Source organism: Tiliqua scincoides, chromosome 2 (genome assembly GCF_035046505.1).
Source record: "Tiliqua scincoides isolate rTilSci1 chromosome 2, rTilSci1.hap2, whole genome shotgun sequence".
In the NCBI taxonomy this organism is placed as follows: domain Eukaryota; kingdom Metazoa; phylum Chordata; class Lepidosauria; order Squamata; family Scincidae; genus Tiliqua; species Tiliqua scincoides.
The window spans coordinates 10,941,095-10,961,896 of record NC_089822.1 but is presented as its reverse complement, the minus strand read 5'-3'; the positions used below and the strand labels follow the sequence as shown (position 1 = coordinate 10,961,896).

General features: G+C 40.3%; 1 protein-coding gene across 17 annotated transcripts in view; it reads left to right on the top strand.

Moving 5' to 3' along the window:
* Positions 1 to 20,802, top strand: part of TCF4 (transcription factor 4) — a 444,763-nt gene that overhangs the window by 270,362 nt on the left and 153,599 nt on the right. For all 17 annotated transcript variants that reach the window (XR_010793922.1, XM_066617927.1, XM_066617917.1 and 14 more), the window contains 2 exons: positions 7,359 to 7,488; positions 7,671 to 7,720. Coding sequence is in view for 16 of the 17 variants with exons in the window: in XM_066617927.1 (XP_066474024.1) it covers positions 7,359 to 7,488; positions 7,671 to 7,720 (180 nt within the window). In the remaining variant the exon portion in view is untranslated. The remainder of the gene's footprint in view (positions 1 to 7,358; positions 7,489 to 7,670; positions 7,721 to 20,802) is intronic.

The window sequence follows — 20,802 nt, the reverse complement described above, 5'->3', positions numbered from 1 at the left end:
TTTTTTTTTTTTTGTTTTTTTGAAAAATATTAATTTCTTTTAACAGATTACACCATTCAGGGTCATTTACCTTTTATGTGAATTAATTATACATTCAGAAAGGCACCACTCATCCAGTTTTAATCTTCATCATATTTGTAATTAAGGTAAAATATAATAGTTTTGAAAATCTATTTTCCATTTGTTATATTTTAAAATTCCATTTGTGGGTATGTGCATGCCTGTGCGTATAAAATTAAAGTGCAACAGTTATCTCATTGAAAACAACCATTTACATGTGGAAAAAAGAGATTCACAATTATGAGACGTACAGGCTTGTTTTATTTTTTTCAAGTGCATTCAAATATTTATATTTTTTTATTTAAACTAGTCTGTTTGACAGCTCAACCTTAATTAATGGCTTCACTTTCTGGGCTGTTTAAGCAGGATTCAGTAGCCAGAGCATGATTTTATGAAAAGGTATCATGACTGATACATTTTTTTGAAAAAAAGGGGGGGAAAAGGTCGCAAAAACAAACCAAGCTGAATGGAATGATAATAAAGGAGTGGAGAGCTGTGCGCTAGAATCGGTTTGCATTCTCTACAGCAGTGGTTCTCACTCCTTTAGCACTGGGACCCACTTTTTAGAATGAGAATCTGTCAAGATCCACCGGCAGTAATGTCATGACTGGAAGTTACATCATCAAGCAGAAAATTTTTTAGCAATCCTAGGCTGCAATCCTACCCAGGAGTAAGTCCCATTGACTCTCATTGTTAAAAGCATATACACAGTAGCCTGTTAAAAGTACATGTCTGTGACATTTCCCCAAATGCCGTCACTTACCTTGGTAGTATTAAGTCTAATAAATTAAAATATTGAAATGAATGGCGACCCACCTGAGATTGGCTTGTGACCCACCTAGTGGGTCCCTGCCCACAGTTTGAGAAACACTGTTCTACAGCAAATTAATGCCCAGCGATACAAAGGTAGCAGAGTGTCTGAATCTGACATGGAATTTTGGCACCAAGATGATTTCTCTACTGAGAAATGTAGACATAGACCAGATATAAACTACGTGCAGCGCAATCCTAACCCCTGAGTTAGTCTGGCACAAGTCACTTGTGCCGACCTGGGAGTGTTGCAAACATACCATAAGGCACGTTTGTGCTGACTTTGGAGTTGGGAAGGCCAGCGCTGTCCTCCCTACACTGGATCCAGACCTGGTGGAGTAAGTTTGCATTAGCTGAGCTTGGCCGATGCAGAAGTCTGAGGGAGTATGGGGAGGGTGGGGAGAAAGTGGGGAGGAGGCATTTCAGGGTGGGAGGAGGGTGGGTGGCAGGTGTTCCTGGGGGGCAAGGGAGCGGGAGGTGGGACCAGGATCTGCTGGTTATACCGGATCCTGACCCTGTTCCTGGGTGGCACGGAGCAAACTCTGGCCGCTCCGCACTATTTGGATTTGCATCACCTCCTAAGGTGGCTCAGATCCGAGCAGACCTATTGGAGCCAATGCAGCACAACACAGGGTAAGGGGAAAGTTTCCCCCTTGCCTTGGGTTGAGCTGATTCTGGCCCCAAACTTCCACTGGATGTGGCGCAAGGCCGCTAGCCTGTCTGCTCCAGCACAAGTCAGGATTGCACCCTAATTGGCAAACTCAGTTTATGCCTTGTATTGATATCACAGGCTGCAGTCATATCCACTCATACCTGGGAGTCAACCCCATTGACTATAGTGGATCTTAGGTCCCAATACTATCCAACATGCCAGCGCTGATGCAGCTGTGCCAACAGCATGTGCACTGCATCCTGCAATGGGGGGCAGAGAGTCCTCCTCAAGGAAAGGGAACATTTGCTCCCATAACTCAGGGCTGCATTTGTGGTTGCATCTGGGCTGGAAAGTTGAATAGGATTGGGCCCTTATTTCTGAGTTTACATACATAGAATTGGACTCACATTGTATGTAGTAGACCAGTGGTCCTCTAACTTTTTAGCACTGGGACCCACTTTTTAGAATAACAGTCTGTCAGGACCCACTGGAAGTGATGTAATTAACCTGGAAGTTATGTCATGGCCGGAAGTGACATCATCAATTTAGACTTCAAACCTAAGCCACAATCAGCTCAAGGTCCCATTACACAATGCACTTGTGCTTTTGTTTTACCTAGCTTGAAATTCAAACATTCCAGTTCAGAAGTCAAAGCAGAACCCAGATTTGGATTCTTCTCCAACCACAGAGCCCTTCCTCTCCAGCATCTGGTCTTCTCACCTATTCAGGACAAAGCACCATGCCTCTCTCCTACTGAGAGCCCACCCTTCCCAATAGTTCTGTACCCTGTGTTTTCAGCTCTGCATTTTCAAATTTGGCTGAGCTAGGTCTACTCCTACTCCAATAGGTCTACTCACCTGAAATTGGCTTATGACCCACCTAGTGGATCCCGACCCACAGTTTGAGAAACACTGTAGTAGATAATAGTAATGTGTATCTTTGGACTAAAGGGAATTACACAGAACTTTGTAAAATGACTTCAATATTGTAATTTAACTATAGTGACTGGGTATGACATGCCTCTAGTCCAGGGGTGCCCAAACCCCGGACCTGGGGCCACTTGCGGCCCTCAAGGCCTCTCAGTGTGGCCCTCAGGGTGCCCCCAGTCTCCAATGAGCCTCTGGTCCTCCAGAGAGTTGTTGGAGCCCACACTGGCCCAATGCAACTGCTCTCAGCAGAAGGGTGACTGTACGACCTCTTGCGTGAGCTGTGGGCCAAGGGCTCCCTCCACTGCTTGCTGTTTCACGTCGGTGATGCAGTAGCGACAGCAAAGGAAAGGCCAGCCTTGCTTTGTGCAAGGCCTTTTATAGGCCTTGAGCTATTGCAAGACCATCATTCATTCATACAAGTTCATTTTTAATATATTCATTTATGTAAATTTATTCAAATTTGAAATGTAAATTAATTCGGCCCCCAGCACAATGTCAGAGAGATGGTGTGGCCCTCCTGCCAAAAACTTTGGACACCCCTGCTCTAGTCCAGCGATTTTCAACCTTTTTCATCTTGTGGCACACTGACAAGGCACTAAGATGTCAAGGCACACCATCAGGTTTTTGACAATTGACAAGGCACACCATACTGGCGGTGGGGGGTTCACATCCCCATTGGCCTTACTAATAAATGATCTTCCCCCAAATTCCTGTGGCACACCTGTATACCACTTGCAGCACACTAGTGTGCCATGGCACAGAGTTGAAAATGGCTACTCTAGTCAGTGGATGGTGCTACAATGATTCCTAGTTAGGGTTACATTTGTTAGTGCTTTGCCTGTTCCATCATCTTGTAGTTTTGTTCCACAAGATCTGAAAGTGCAGCTATGTCTAACTTAACATTCAGCAAGTGTTGCAACAAACTCCAAACTGTTACAACAAAGTGTTACAACAAACTCCAACTGTTTGGACAAACTCCGGAAATTAGTGGCAGACGGGGAGGCCTGGTGTGCTGTGGTCCATGGGGTAACAAAGAGTTACGACTTAATGACTGAACAACAGTGACAAAGGGCACAATCCTAAACAGGTCTACTCAGAAGTAAGTCCTATTTTGTTCAGTGGGGCTTACTCTCAGGAAAGTGTGGTTAGGATTGCAGCCAAAGAGTTACAACAGGTGGCAGTGACTTCAAGGTGGCGAAAGCAATCTTCCAATATATGGGCTTCTGGGATGACTTGCAGTAATTATTAATAAAACTTATTTATTTTTTTTAAGTCCCTGTATCCAGATGACAATGCAGCTTCTTTTGCATGCCGAAGAGACTTCTGGGCTTGCATTTCTTGAACATCATTTCTTCAAGCCACATGACAAATCTATTTTGATTTTGAAATCTTATTTCTGATCTAACATGGGATTCTGATATTTAAGGGGGGGGGGGAAGAAAACATTTCACTGGGCCCCTCTTGAAAGGGCCTAAAGTAGCTTTTGGTCTGTAAGGAATTACACTGATACAAGACTTGATCTCCCAGGAATTATACTGGTTGCCTCATGACAGTATAAAAGTGTATTGATCTAGGCTGCAAGCCGGCTAGACACAAGGATATAGTGAATTTTAGTATAGAATCTTTATAGCTTTATGAGAGAACAAGAGATATGGTTGGTTCCTAAATTGGGCTGGTGCAGCCAGGCTGCATGGCCTGTACTGCATCCAGACCAGGTTAGGAGCCAGCTGAAGGTCACCTTGGAATAAGGGGATGTATTTCCAGGTTAAGCCTCAGCCAGCCCTATGGGGCTTCTTGGATCTGTGCCAGATATCTGCACAGGTATCTGCCCTAGGTATCTGGGGCTTCTTGGATCTGCGTTAGATCTACACCAACCGTGTACGGCTGCTTGGGCCAGGGATAAGAGTTAGGATACGGCATGCGGCACTTATCCTGCTCCCCTCCTGGGCCTGATCTACCTCCCATTTTTTCTGCCCCCACCAAAAACCATCCCTCTGTGCCACCCTCCCACCACCCTCTCCTAGCCCCTGTGCCACCCAGTGCACACTTATCTGTGCCGGTCAGCACAGTCCTCCACATTGGCCCAGCCGGCTACCGTGTAGGCACAATAGTGCCTTACAGCACATTTGCGCAACACTCAGAGTTGGCACAAGGACAGTGGCACCTGACTCACTGCGTGGGTTGGATTTCACTGTTCTACTAAGTGGAATATTGGGAGAAGCCCCCACAAGAGCATGCAAATGCATTATTTGTTGCCTCAGAAGAATGACAGCTATTCCAATGAAAAACAAATGTTTTCATAACTACAAACTTAAAAGGCTGAAATGGAAAGCCAGTACTGCATTTTCTGTACGGATGTATATGCAAATGCTAATGAAGATTACTGTACATGTATAGCAAAATACACATTTGTTGCTTGAATCCCAGAAACTTTTCTTCCTTTTTTGTACCCTTTTGTTAATAAATATTTTAAAGATACTATGTCATATTTTAAAAAGCTATCTAGCACTGTAATTCTAAAATATGTTACTTGAGTATGTATTTATATCCCATTAGACTCGGTGGGACTTATTCTGAGTAAATTCAAGTAGATCTTTTTTGTAAAAAAAAAAAGTGTTTTATATGGAAGTATCACAAATAGATACTTATTTCTGTTTCATGGTTTGAGAATGCCTTGTCATTTTAAAAATGAAATTTTTGCAGCTTTAAGTTATTTTCTCTGCTAAAAGCAAAGAGATGGCAAAAGTTTATCAGATAAAACAACTTTTTTAGCACTAAAATTTTCTGCTAGAGCTTCCTTCTATAGTTACTTTACTACTTAATCTTCAGTTAGTTAATAGAAACTAGAAAGCTAATAGGAAACATGATATTATGATATCATGAATATCAGGATATAATTCGTTAATTATATATATAGTTGGCAGAAACCAACTTATTTAGAAAGCTGGATGTATGGCATGATAAGACCGATTGTTAAAACTTCTAAATAAAGTCCAGTTGTCATTCTGTGCTCAAGCTTAGTATGTTCAATTCTGTGTCTAAATTTCGTCGCTTTTTAAATGTGTCTTAATTAGGGTTTTGAAATAGAGTATTTCTTTTTGAATTCCGGATTCTTTAAGTTTTACAAAACCAGCTTCTTTTTGCCAAACATTTATGAAAGACTAAAACTTTTTTTAAAAGTTTTTAAAAGTTTTCAATGTCTTTTTTAAACAATATGTAATTTTCTCTTACCCCCCTTTTGCTGAAAACATAGAAAATTGTCAACCTTAACATGGTTTAATAATCATCCTACCTACCAATCTCTTTTCTCTTATTTTTAATGACTTTAATTTTACATCTAAAATTTTCTCATTTTTTAATTTTGCATGAAGTTGAAAAGTGGACATCATATAACTTTCCTGAAGTAGCTGGCAGCCCACTAGCAATTTACTAGTGGCACATCTAAGAATAAAGATCATATACACCCCCTTGATGAATTTCTTTGTATTTTTTATTTTTATTTTATGCAGAGTATTTTCCAGCTCATGGGCCATATTTGACCAACTGCTTTCAGGGGAAGACATGGCACTTTGTTGAGCTATTTAAGAATCAAAAAGACTGTCTTAATTTAAAACAAGGAGCCTTTGTTTTAGTTGGTGACTGCCTTGTGAAATTTTTCAGTTCTCAGCGGGTTAACCAGGGAACAGGGGCAGAGTCATAATTGGCCTATTTAGAGTGTTTTGCATGTGAATAGTGTGTTAGTGAAGCATTACTAAGTCTGTTGTGAGTGACATGGTGATTAGAATTTAGATTAGGGAAAACACATTCTGTACTTTATCAAGTACAGTAATTAGTTCAGTCAGTAAAAGTTGATTACAAGTAACCATAAAGTTAGATTTTTGGTACTTAATTTTAAAATTTCTTTATTAAATGGAAAATTTCTTCATCATATAAATGGTAGTATCTGCACCTGTTTTATTGCATATCAGAAAAATTAAAAGAACAATGTATTCAATGCAGAGTATAATCAGGGGATTTATATATTATGGGTAAGTTTCAATGTAGTTTATAGCAGTAGAATTTTTTAGAAAATGTCATAGTTTTTGTCGCTTCCTTGCTATTGTGCTCTGATACCATTTCTTCCAGTTTTGTAGTAGCTATAGTCCATTCACGAGTAAGTACATTTCGTATTTGTGAATGTTCACTTTTTTTTTTAATAATATAGACATAATGGTTTCGAAGTACCTTTCAGCAACATCTACTATCCACTCGTCTTAATTGTTCTATTTCATCTCCCCCCCCCCAGCCAAGTAATTTGATGAAACACTAGTTTATTTATGCACTGTATGGTCTGTTTTCACATCTCTTTCATGGATCATATCCCTGATCGTCACATTTGAGATTGTATTGTATTTGCTACTTTTCTTCCATAGGTATATTTAAGAAGAAAAAAGTTTTCAGTTATGAAATAAATACATCTGTCAGTGAAATTATTTTATAAGTGCAGATTGGTAATATCACCAACAGGGAAAAATGTTAGATTGTTAAGTGTGATATATTTAGTTCATCCTGATTTTTTTTTTTAGAAAAGCAGATTGTAATCTTTCCTTAAGATATTTCTAAGGAACTTAGTTAAGTTTCCCTTGAGTAAAAATTTTGGAAAGTCTCTTTTACTGTTCAACCATTTATTTTTTTTTAAAAAGGAGAATTATTTTATGAATCCCATACGCTGAAAAAAAATCTTTTTTAGAAGAACTGTTTTGTAGTATCTGATTGTATAATCTGGAAACATATTTTTTTTATGTAGTACTTAAGTTTGCCAGCCACTGAAGCCTCTGGCTGTGAAATACATGCTGTTTGAGTCACTAAAAAGAAACTAAAACGAAAAAGTTAGATGTAATGATATTTATTTTTCAATTTTTTTTTAGCAAAGCCTCCTTGGAGGTGACATGGAAATGGGCAATCCAGGAGCTCTCTCACCCACCAAACCTGGATCTCAGTACTATCAGTATTCTAGCAATAACCCGCGAAGGAGGCCTCTGCACAATACCTCTGTGGGTAAGTTACATAGTGCTGCTTTTTTATCCACATAGCAAAGAAAAAAGAGAAATTTCCAGTGAACTTTTGTCCTGCGGTAATTGATATGAAATTTAAGAGGAAAGCTAAAACTGGACTCAGAAGTATTAAAGGGTTTGTGCCTGCAATCTTGCACTTTACAGCTGTATTATGTCTTCTTTCAGAAGTGCAAACAAAGAAAGTTCGAAAGGTTCCTCCAGGTTTACCATCTTCAGTAAGTACACCTTGTCTATTCTAAGCATTGCATATTCACTTTTCTTTGGTTCTGTTGGCTAAAAGAGGTGGTGTTGGACATATTTTAGGAATGAAACCCATTCCTAACCATTTATTTGGAACATCTGCAGACAAGTTGAGGACAGTATTAAAGTGTTGTCTTGTGACTATAGGGGTAAGAAACTGGTGGTGGGTGTTGTTCTGTTCTCTCTTTCTTTTTTAAAGAGCAATCTGGAGAAGTGCCTCTATTTTGGATAGTTTTACCAGTATTCAGTTCCAGATAGAAAACGCATTAGTTTCATGTGCTGGTTAACTTCTTTGTCAGTATTATGATGATTTATGGATTTGCATGTTAAAAGAGATTTGTAGAGAGGATTTATGAAACATTTACATGGGTCTCAGCCCAGAATAGAGGAACAACATCTTCATTTCCACCTGAAGTTTCTGAATTAGAGCTGTAAATGTACCTGCACAAATAGCTCTCTCACTGTGTGCATGATTCCAGGTGTCAACCAGTTGAATTCAGGTGTTTCCTAAAGAAATATGGACTATTGATTCCTCTCTTTAGGAAATGATGTGTTTATGTGGGTTCTTTTTTTCTTTCCTTTTTTTGTCTTAAGAATTGTGGGCTATATCTTAATTGCTTGCATGTATATATTTAAACTATTTATGCAAGAGAAGCTAAATGTACATCTTCCCATTATAGCACCCTTACTTTAATGACTCAAATTATGCTATTATAAATTTCTCATTGTTGCATCTTTTTTTAAAATAAATGTTGAAATGTATAATAATGAAATGTGACAGGTTTTAAAGGGGTAACTTTATTGATTAATTTGAAAGCTATTCAGAGTGCTATACTGAAACGCAGGAAAGCCATGAATGGTAGTTTAGGCATAAAAATCAAAATATTTTACTTGCTGTTATTTGGGTTTGTATTTGAGAAGAGGGAGCAGTGATGAAAATACAGCTCCTGATCTCCTTCCATCCAAATGATTCTACAGGCATTTATGGGATTGCCCTAGAATACTGCTTATACATGTGATCATAAATAGGATGGCATTTCAGATCAAGCAACAATAACACAATAAGTATATTACAAAATAAGCACTTTTAATTTCTATTTTTTGTATTCTCTTATCAGTAAATAAAAAGAGTGAAGAAAAATAGCTAATAATTTGATATCTAGCTGCTATTTTCCTTGTTATATTGTTTTCTGACTTTTTAAGGTAAAATTCTGAGTCCTCATAACCTATAGTTTTCTTTCTACTATTGGCAGGGTAATAAAGAAATGAACAGTTAAAGGAATGGAGTGAGCATATTCCACTAATATCATAAATACGATATAAGATATCTGAATTTTGTGCATACTGTTGAACATAAAAGTTGACAGCAAAATAAGAATTAGCCATGTTTGACTCTTAGAGAAAAATCAGTGCAAATTTAAGATAAGATTATGTGTTGTTTTTTTAAATATAAAAATACTTGAAATCTTTCCAAGCATTATCGTAGGAATTTTTTTAGTGCTTGAAGTATGTGGCAGATTTAATTTACTTGAAACTTTAGCTTCTAATAGCTTTTATGACAACTACAAATGATATATGTCTTGCAGCTGTTTATATTTTGAATCAAGCCACTAAGTAGCATGGATAATATTAAGCACAGTAGAGTGTACCTTTCAAATGTTCTTGAACTGCAGGATTGTATTTTGCAAAAAAAAAAAAAAAAAAAAAAAAAGCCACACAAAGTTATACTTTTTGAACACTTGAAAGATGACCTGCCATGTTTTCCACCTCCATTTTTTTTAAAGGGTCTCTGTTTATAAAATAGGTTCTGATAGAACAGCGATCTTCAACCTTTTTCATCTCACGGCACACAGACATGGTGATAAAAATTGTGAAGGCACACCACCAGTTTCTTAACAATTGACAAGGCACAGCACATTGTCGGTGGGGGGAACACATCCCCCATACTAATAAATGACCCTCCCCCGAACTCCAGTGGCACACCTGCAGACCATTCATGGAACACCAATATGCCCCAGCACACTGGATGAAAATTGCTATGATAGATATATAATTTACTTGTGTATTTTCTCACATCTTCATCTATGTACTTTCCAGAACTTGTTCTTATTTGAAAATATTTCAGTTTAGAAATTTAACCACTTGCAGGGTAATGAAGTGGCTGTAGTTGTATAGAGAAATGAGATAACTGCTGTGATGATGCATTCTCTCTAGTTACATTATGTTAACATTGTTCCAACAAATCAGATAAGTTGGTGTGTCTGTTGATATCCAGGGAAGTCCTTAGAACGTGTTTTTTGTGCTTACTTACCCTTACTTTGCTTGCTTCTTTGCCCTTATAAACATTAATTGGAAATTTTTGATTTCTAGCACAATTTATTTTTCCAGTTTCAAGTTCATAGTCCATCAGCTTGCTTGATGGCACTGAAACCTATTAAATGTATAAATGATAGAAACAAGAAGACAAAACTATTTTACCATAAATTGTTTCCTTGTTTATATATGACCTGATGATATTATAAGAAATATAATCCAACATTCACCATAATTTTAGTCTCCTACTCTCATTTTTCATAAACATATTTGAAGAAACAATGATTCCGGTACATGCTATATATCTAAATTTGTCATGGGAAATATTTTCTTTAAAAATCATATTAAGGCAGTTAAATGACAGAGGTCTTTAAGATAAAACTTTACTCCATAAAAAGGCAAAATATATTTAAATAATGCATCTTGTCACATTATAGTAAATGATGCTATTATGTTGGATAAACAGTACTCATTTATAAATTGACTAAACAGATTATATAGTACTTAGCTGATAGAATGGAAATATTATTCTCTTTCTATTAAAATATGGGTATTAAACTGTCACTTGAATATTCATATAGTTGTCTATAAAGGGCTTCAGCCGTTGTTTTAATGCACAGATGTCTATAACAAATTTCCATAAACATACAGAAAAAAAGATTAGAGAAAGAGTCAGATATTTTCTAGGAAGGTACTAAGCAATTTGTTTTCTTATTTAGAAAAGACACCTTAATATGACTCAAACTTATCCAGCTAGCTGCTTCCTGCATAGCAAGAAAAATTTTAGTACTTTGTCAATGTGTGCAAAGAAGTGAAATATATATTTTTTGAGAATGCCGAGAACTGAGGGTGTTATGTGTGGATTTGCATTTCTGGAAAGAGCTCTCCTCTTTTCAAGGTTGAGTATGTTATTATTCTTCACTCATGTTGTAAAAATGTATGTGTGTGAAAATGGCTAGAAAATTGTTGCTTACCCAGTGTTGTGAGAGTAGCTATGCTTCTTAGGCTGCAGTGTTTTGTGACAGCGCAAGGCTCAGGCATGCTGGCAGGAAGGCCAGAACCTTCTCGGGCCTGATCCTCCTGCACAGATCAATGTGGACTTCACCGGCACAGGTCCAGGTTGACCTGTTGAAGCTGCTGGGGCTTTCCCTGGGGCAAGGGAACAAATGTCCACTTACCCCAAGGAGACTTCCAGAAGTCAAAAATCCTCTATGGGATGCAGTGAAGCCTGCTGCGGTATCATTGTGTGGGGTTTTAGGTAGAATTCGGCTGTAAGTCCCAGTGAACAAAACACAACTTACTTCTGAGTAGATACCAATAGCATTGTGCTGTGAGACATGCAGTTGTTGGACTATTTGGGAAATTTCCCAGCTGCGTCTTTCAAGGATATATATATTACATATAAGTTATTCAACTATTTTTCTCCTGCTTTCCTACATGCCTTCCATAAACAATACAAACAAGGAATAGTAACATCAGAACCAACTGTCACTGTCATAGCCTACTGTGGTCGGAGAAGTATAGGTAATTGATTTAGATGATGATCCAGTGTGGCTGCTAGGAAAAAAAAATTCATATGTGAGACCCCAGTTTTTTTATATATTGAAGTTAGTTCTTGGTCCACTTTACATGTAACTGAGGTTATATGGAACAAATGTGCCATTTGGCTATAAGTTGCATAAAAATGATCTGCACAAGGGTACAGCTTTATTGTATACAGGTGTGCACCACTGAATGATATGGATACGTTCTCCTATCCCCGTTGTTATCTGATTTGGTCATTAAGTGAACATTCAGTCCAATCTGTTGCCTTTGTTGTGTAAACAGACACTCCCTGCAAGACACTAGCTGGCTGCACAGTCTACTGGAGATAGATTGCCTCTTTGCATTCACAGCCTCTCTGATGTGTAAAGAGACACTCTGCTGCAGGCTATGGGAGACACAGTTAATTCATTCACAGTTCATTAAGAGCATCTTTATTGTGCTTTGACCACTGTAATATATGCGATACGTTGTTAAGCGATCGGTTGTTAAGCAGTGCATGTCTGTAATTGTTTTCCCACCTCATCTGCCCCTCTCAGTGAATTGCCTTCAGTCATCTGGGGTTGTAACATGGGAAAGCAGATCCCATGCCAGTACAATTGCATGGGAAAGGCCCTCACTCAGGTACATTCATTATAGGCAATTTACTGGCTGCTTGCGTTGGTACCTTAATTGTGATTGAAGTAAATTATACAATCACATTGAAACAAGCTAAGGAGAAGGTTTCTGTTGTATTCCACTCTGAGATCATTCCAGTGCTTTTTTCCTTTCCTTTGCAAACTATTTTATCACCTAGACATGTGGTTCTCACACCAGTCTGATGTTGTCAACCCCTTTCATTTTAGTGGGACAGCAGCAGTTATTCTAAGGTTATCTGCTAATTTTCAGTTGTGTGTGTGAACTGGTTTTGTTGAAAAACATAGTTTTTAGGTAATATGAAAGGTCCATCCATGGGCTCATCCCACCATCTCCCCATCCCCATTGCCTCCCTGGTTTGTGCACTCCCTGCTCATTCCACCCACTCCCTGCCTCCCTCCCAACCCCTGCACAATCTTACTTGTGGTGGTGGGAATCCACTGTCCATCATCACGCAGACACAGCCATTCAGACCCAGCCATTCACCACCTGTGGAGGTGACAAGACTGTGCTTGTGGCATAGTTATATTTGCGAAAGCTGTAAAGCTGTTTACATCACTGGCATGCTCCTTCCAGGCAGGAGGTCTGGTCTAGAGGGTTGAGCCTCCATTTGCCTGAAGATAACATCCGAAGGTCGCCAGTTCGAGGCCACCCAGCACTGGGCGACCTTGAAGCAGCTGACAAGCTGAGCCGAGTTATTCCATCTGCTCTGAGCGTGGGAGGATGGAGGCCAGAATGTGCGACCAGATCAAGAAAGTAACATCTGATTGTTGTGGTTTCTTTAAAGATAGAACCTTTCAAATTGTAAAAATCCCTATGGGGATTTAAATTTGCCTGCCTATGTAAACCACCTTGAATAAAGTGCGAGGAGAAATCTGAGGACCAAGAAAGGCAGTATAGAAATACCTGTATTTATTTAAATGGCCAATAGGATTGGGCTGTAACAGTTAACAAAGTTGCAGGCCTGACCCAAGCCCTCCCCCAACTTGAGATGGAGCCGCAAGGCTTTACCCACTGGCACACAAAACATGCTGCAATCTGCTAAGCTTTCCCCATCACCAACCTCCTTTGCAGCAGTTTCAGTTGAGAAATTGAAAGTTAGGAGCCACAGCAAGCTGAGAGGGAACCAGGTGACCATTCTCTTTAGGCTTCACTCCCTCTCTGTAGTGGCTGCTCATTCACTCTCACAGCTGGTTAGCCTGGAGAGAAAGTGAGCAGCCAGGAGGTGGTGGCCAGTAGCTGGCTGACAAGGGGAGGATCAACATCTCCCCACTGCTCCTCCCGCCCTGTCACCTGAGATACAACACCTGTAAGCCCTGCAGGATTAACAAAAATGACTATGATCTAGAAATGTTTGTGATCAAGATATTGGTGTACCCAATTGGAACTTTCTCTTGAAGTTTTCCTAAATCTTATCAGCAAGCTGCTCTCACACCAAGTGCTGTGGTGATTCAGCACTAAGGGAAAACCTTGATACAATCTTTTATGAACACAGTACAGTCTTGGCTGTACTGATTCATAGCTGTTTCTGTAACATTTGCTAGAAGTTATGGACCCTAGTGTGAAATGTGATTTGTGAAAACTTATTTTTCCCTTCACTGGTAGGTCATGCATTTCAAAAGTGAGTATCTACTTAGTACAATGAGTGGACATTACATTATCTCATTACAGCCCCCCATTTTATTTGGGGACTTTGGAATTCTTTGCCCTGCAGATGAGATTATTAGATGCAATAAAACTTCTTTTGAACTAAGAAAAATAAAAGCAGAGAGATGAAAACTTTGGCAGTGTACCCAGGCAGGGTGTCTGATTCTTGGCAGCTTCTTTAACTGTTTATCTATCCTTAACAGGGACTAAATTTAGAATGAAAGGTGTGTTTTTGGCTTCTTCAAAGCATCTAGTTTACTTTAAATTTTTTTCCAAGTTTTGGAGAGCTAATCTGGAACAGTTAACGATGTACAGAAGTTTCCCACACACACTCCACACCCAATGTCTTTTTCATTTTCTGCTCCAGAAAATCTAATAAAGGACTTTGTGGTCTGGCTGCATTGTATTTATATGAAAAGATTGTCCAGGTGCAGAGATACGATCTCAGAAGTAAAACAGCACAGAAGACCATAACTGTGTTTTAATTAATAAAGCCCTTAATGTTAAAGGATTTGGAGCATGAAGTCATGGAATATCAATAGTGGAATAATGCAAAAACTAAACAAAAAAGCGAGGCTAACATGGGAAATATGTGTGGAACACCCTGAACTAAAACTCTCTACTGTTAAATGTAACTGTGTATTAAGAAATGGGAGTTTGCAGGTGGAAGTTGCATCTGTTTGAAAGAATAATTTGAGAAATAAAACCGATAGCAAAGTTGTTTGCCCCTTCCTGCTCTTATAAAGTAGCATAAATAACAGTCACTTGTGTTAATTGCCTGTGTGCCCCCAATAATATGAAGCAGTTTTGCAGTGGGCCCTATTTCCTAATATTCCACCCCCTTTCTTTGGGGTGAATTCCTTCTTTGGGATACGCAGCCCACTTTCCATTCCCCTTTCTGAGCTCTTACGCAGAGTTGAAGATGGTCTTCTGAGAAGCCCAGCTTCTCAATATCAACCCCCATAAGGGGTTAAGGAAGCTGAATTGCACCGTCTTCCCCAAGCCAAGAATACCTTTGAGGTAGAGATTGCAGTCCTTGGTAGAGGGTCCCCAGCTTGTATCCCTGAGCCGCACAGCCTCTAGATTTCAGTCCTTGTCGTCCCCCCTCAAGTCTCTTGCTTATCTCAAACACAGTCTCCTCCAACAGTTTACTGAAGCCAATTTACCTAGTGTCTGTAACACTATGGGAGTCACTCTTCTGTGGGAGAGTATAAGCAGGCTACAAATAGAGACCACAGTTTGAAAAGTAGAATATGCCCAGTCTGCAAAAATAGGTTTGTTTTTTTTAAGCTGAAATTAAATCCAGATAAGACAGAGGCTCTCCTGGTTCGGAAATCCTCAATGCAGGTGCTGGATTATCGGCTTGCTCTGAATGGGGTTGCACTCCCTCTGAAGGAGCAGGTTCGCAGCTTGGGGGTCCTCCTGGACTCGCAGCTGCTCCTGGATTCCCAGGTGGCGGCTGTGGCTAGGGGGGCCTTTGCTCAGCTTCGGCTGGTGCGCCAGCTGCGAACCGTACTTGGATCGTGCAGACCTGGCCACGGTGATCCATGCCACGGTGACATCAAGGTTAGATTACTGTAATGCGCTCTATGTGGGGCTGCCCCTGAAGACGGTTCGGAAACTACAATTAGTACAGAATGCGGCGGCCCGTGTGGTCACCGGAGCCAGGCAGTTTGACTCTGTCAGTCCGCTTCTCCGGGGGCTACATTGGCTGCCCATTCGTTTCCGGGCCCAATTTAAGGTGCTGGTTTTGACCTTTAAAGTCCTATACTGCTCTGGGCCAGGATATCTTAGAGACCGCCTACTCCCGTACAATCCGGCTCGCCATCTCAGGTCATCAGAGAAGGCCTTTTTGCAAGTGCCGCCACCCAAGGAGGTCCGGGGGGCGGCTGCAAGAAATAGGGCCTTCTCGGTAGTGGCACCAACATTATGGAACTCCCTTCCCCTTGATTTGAGAATGGCTCCCTCTCTTGAGAGTTTTCGGCGAGGCCTGAAAACACTGTTGTTTAAACAAGCCTTCTGATTTCTGGCCTTCTTAACATTTTTATACATCTTTTAGTTTTTTACAGGCTTGATTCCTCGGTGACTTGCTCTTTTATTCTGTCTTTTAATCTGACTATTGTTTTTATGGCCTCTGTAATGTGTTTTTTAAATGTTTTTATCTGCTATGTATTAATGTTTTTAAAATCTGTTTTTTTTAATATGTTGTTAGCCGCCCTGGGTCCCATTAGGAAGAAGGGCGGGATAAAAATAAAGTATTATTATTATTATTATTGTTATTAGGTTGGAAAAGGAGCATAATAACCTTACTTATTTTGATGTGCTTCAGTTTTCAGCCCTTTTACCTTATCTCATGAAAGTCAGTGGGTACTTTTAAGAAACTAGTTCACCCCCTCCGTCTACTTAGCCCTCCCAGATTACATTTCATTGTTCACTGTGGCAAGAAGATGTAATCCAACACCCAGCATATTTGTATCTATATAAATAAGAAAAATGACCATATGTGCATTTGGTATGCTTCTATGTGGATGTTTCTGAATAACTGATGCTCATATTATTCAGAAATTCCAGACTATACTGGAAATATCATGTACTTGTGATCTGCAGTATACGTATTTTCCTTAATTTTCATGCAGTTGCTACAATTTGCATAAAATTTGACTGAATGGTAATAGATGTGATTATAGACTATCCCTATATAGATTAATAGAACAATCTATACAGGTATAACCTAATTATCCACGGATTTTTTACCTGTGGTTTTATCTCAACACAATGAGAAGGGCCCTTTAAACTAAAGGAAAAAAGTCATTTAACTATTGCCTTGAAATGGTATTTAATGCGAGAGAGGGCTGACATCCATCAATCATTCTGTCTCCAGGCACTTAGAACTGTTTCACTCCAAGTCAAGCAACCCCTCCCTTCCCCCTGAGCATATGAAAGATAGATAATCACTTTGCTCTGGGTGAAAGGAGGAGTTGCTGGCTCAGAGTGAAGCCTTTCTAAGCACCGGAAGAGAGACTAATTGATGGATTGTCTGCCTAATGACTCTGTCATCACAAACGTCACAAACGTCAGCAAGGTTGTTTTTAAATCACCTAGCAAAGGGACATTGTTTTTTAAATGGATTTGCTTTAATGCAGTTTTTGCCATCCACAGGAGTCTTTGGAACTGAAAGAAGCTGGCATGGAGGCTTATGTCAGCCTCTGCAGGCTTGCGCTTCTTGGACAGCCGGCCCAATCCTGGTTCTGGATTGTGTCCTTACTCATAGGCAAATCAGCATAAGATTATAGCTGTACAGCCCAATCCCGAGCTGCCCAGCGCAAAAGGCTGCTGCAGTGCCAAAAATGTCTGCTGCAGCATGCCTGGCAACCACCAGCGGCTCTTCAGGAGAGGGGAACATTTGTCTCCTTCCCCTGGGTAAGGAAAGTAGCCCCGCAATTGAGCTACTTGACTCTGCACCAACTATTTAGCCAGCACAGAATAAAGATGCCTCATGTCGGGCCATGAGTCCTGACATGGGGCTCTGGATCTGGTGGGAGCTCTGCCAGTTCCATCGTCCTCCCTCCCCCGTAATGCCTTGTCCCCACCTTTCCCCCACTTCCCCCTGCCTCAGAATGCCTCCCTCCACAACCCCACTCACCTCTCTGCTGCCCATCGCTTCTCAGTGGTCCACTAGCTTCCAATCAGTGCTGGCACAGCCCAGGCTGCTGCTGGGCCAGCACCAGTGCTTGGCTAGTGCTAAGAGGCAAGGCGTGCCTTCTGGCCTGTTTGGAATAGTGCACACCAGCAGTGGGCTGACACACATTCTACAGGATTGGGCCCTTATAGTCAAATCCTATCCAACCACGCCCAAACTGATGCAGCGGCTCCAGCGCAGGCTCTACTGCATCCAACAAACTACTTTCGTACGCTTACTCCTGAATAAGCCCCAGGCATGGCAGTGGGTCTACTTGGACCTGCACTTGCTAAATCACTCGCACAAGTCCTACCACCTGGGCCTGATAGCCCAGTCCAAGTCGGGTTTTGTAGCTCAGTCTCTTAGCCACTATGCTATAGCAGCATTTACTCTAATAGCTTTTTTTTTTTGTGGGCTAAATTGTAGAACAACGACCGCATGGAGATTAAAAGGTGAAATGTGCATGTAAGTTATACAAGCTATAGGAATATGATACTTTTGGGGTGGTCACTGTTGAAATGGTATAACTATTTCCATGAGTGAAGTGGTGGCTGATATACAGTATCTCTTCCAAAGAGAGTCAATTGTTATCTCTTCACCAAAAATCCTCCAAATATGCCATTTGGAAACATGAGGTTATTGTGTAATCTTAGAGCACACATCTTTGCTGGTGGAATCACTAAAGCATCAGTGTTCTTTATTAAAATGAGCTTTTTAGTTTTTGTGCTTCAAAATGTGCCAAATTAAACAAAGCAAAACACCAAATCTGTTGTTTTTCAAATGGCATGACTTCTGATTGGTCGGATTCTTTTTTGCTTCATTTTTTTAAAGATACTGAGAATTCTGAATTAGAACTTTTAGAAGACTTTCAATAAAAGGAAAAGGTGCCAGTACTATTTGAACACAATTGTTGGGGGGAAAAAAAGATTGAACTTTTATAGAAAATTGTTAAATCTAAAATCACAAACGCAAGGAGGGTTTTTGTTTGTTTGTTTTCTTTTGCATTTATTTCTGTTGTTGTTGAGTCCTTAAGTAAATACATGTGATGCAATAGCTGAAAGAGACAAGCCCAAAATATCAAGTATGTTTTAATGGTTTACATTTTCAAGCTACAAGCATCACAGAATAAGTACACTTACATTAATTTTGTGGAACATATGCCTTCCTTTTTTTCTTTGACAAAATCTTCTCATGAATCCTGATGTAGGTCATAATTGTTGATGCTCTGGACAGGCAGTCTAAAATCAAGCCAATAGGGTCTGATTACAAGTCTATGGCAAAAGAGCAATGTTTTAAGTGGACTTGTGTGCCTAATACTGAATCAGTACAGTATAGTACCCTTTAGGACTGGGTTAGGAACTGGAGAACATGGGCTTATAGTGAAATGGCTTATAAAGGGAAATTTATCCACATAAGAAATAATGTAAATAGGAGTTAATAGAGACTGTATTTACATCCATGTTCTTCATTGGATGGACAGTGCCACTGATTAAAGTGGTGCCAAAATGGCCACCACTGTATCCTGTGGGGCCTGGGAAGCCACCAGGGGAGTCTCCTCGGGGGAAGAGGACATTTGTCCCCTTAACCCAAGTAAAGCCTCAGCCCTTGCAATGGGGTTTTTTGAGTCTTTACCAGATCACTAGCACAGACTTGAGAAGCCCCATATTGGGCTTTCAAGTCCAACTTGGGGGGGGGGGGATTTATCGAACCCTCTGCCAGTTCCATACCCCTCCCAGGCTGGTTCCACCCCCTGTTCCACACACACACACACCCCTCTCAGGAATGCCTAAATTAACAGTCCAGTATTGAAATACTGTAAATTGTGATGTCCCTTTTTAAAACTCGAGTGGGTGAAAGAAGAGCAGGCAGGCTATTTAAATGGTTGTCCCTTTGGTTGGGGGACATGGTTGTCCCTTTAAAAAACTGAAGGAGGAAAGAGCCAGCAGACACAAGCTGGGAATAGAAGGAAAAGCCTGCACAAGGCAAAGGATATGAACGTAAGGAATTATAATGTCTAGATCCTCAAAAACATGAGCACTTAGATCAGGGGTGCTCACACTTTTTTGGCTCGAGAGCTACTTTGAAACCCAGCAAGGCCCGGAGATCTACCAGAGTTTTTTTTACAATGTTCGCACCATCATAACATATAACATTTATGTGTACAATGTATGTTGGTGTACCTTGAGCCCCACTGAGTACAACAGGACTTACTCCTGAGTAGACATGCCTAGGATTAGATTGTGAGGCTGCAATCCTAGCCACACTTACCTGGGAGTAAGCCCCATTGAGTACAATGGGCCTTACTCCCAGCGTTTCCTCCCAGAGGCACCTGAAGGGGGAGGTCAGCACTCTGCGATCTACTCATTTTGCCTCGCGATCTACTGGTAGATCGCGATCCACCTATTGAGCACCCCTGACTTAGATGCAGTAAAACGTTTAATGGAGGGACTTCTAATGGAAGTTCCATGGACTGAATGAATTATATTTGTTACAGTGAAGAACATCCCTATGACATATTTCAAATAATACATATGAACAAAAGGCTTCACTATGTCCTTCGGTCTGTGAATCTCTTTACAAATTCATCTGACAATTTTATTTGTCCTGGATTCCATAGAGATGTAGGTGGTTTTGTGGAGGTGAAGACCATCTGAAGTGATGGCCATGGAAACCTTCCCAACTGTGCTGATCACAACCAAGGAGCTGCTATATGTTCTACATGAGATAGAGATTTGAACATTTTTCTATTGTTAACTGTTAGGGGACAAATAATGTAATACTATACAGGTCCAACCTTGTTATACACGGATTTTTTTATACATGGATTTGACTCAGCTCGAATGGCCACTGCAAATGAGAAGGAATGTGCTGATCCCCGGAGAAGGGGAAAAATGCTTCTCTTTAAAATCACAGTTTAAAAAAACTGCTTTTCTTACTGCTGTAGAGAGACAGTCATGCAAGCAATTACAGATATAACCTAATTTTCCATGGATTTTTCAACAATAGCCTCCCTTAATGCAAGAGAGGGCAGCCGACTGACAATTCATCAATCTTTCTCTCTCCAGACACTTGGAACAGCTTCACTCCAAGGCAAGCAACCCCTCCCATCCCCCTGAGCATATGAAAGATAGATAATCACTTTGCTCTGGGTGAAAGGAGGAGTTGTTGGCTCAGAGTGAAGCCTTTCTAAGCACCTGAAGAGAGACTAATTGATGGATTGTCTGCCTAATGACTCTGTCT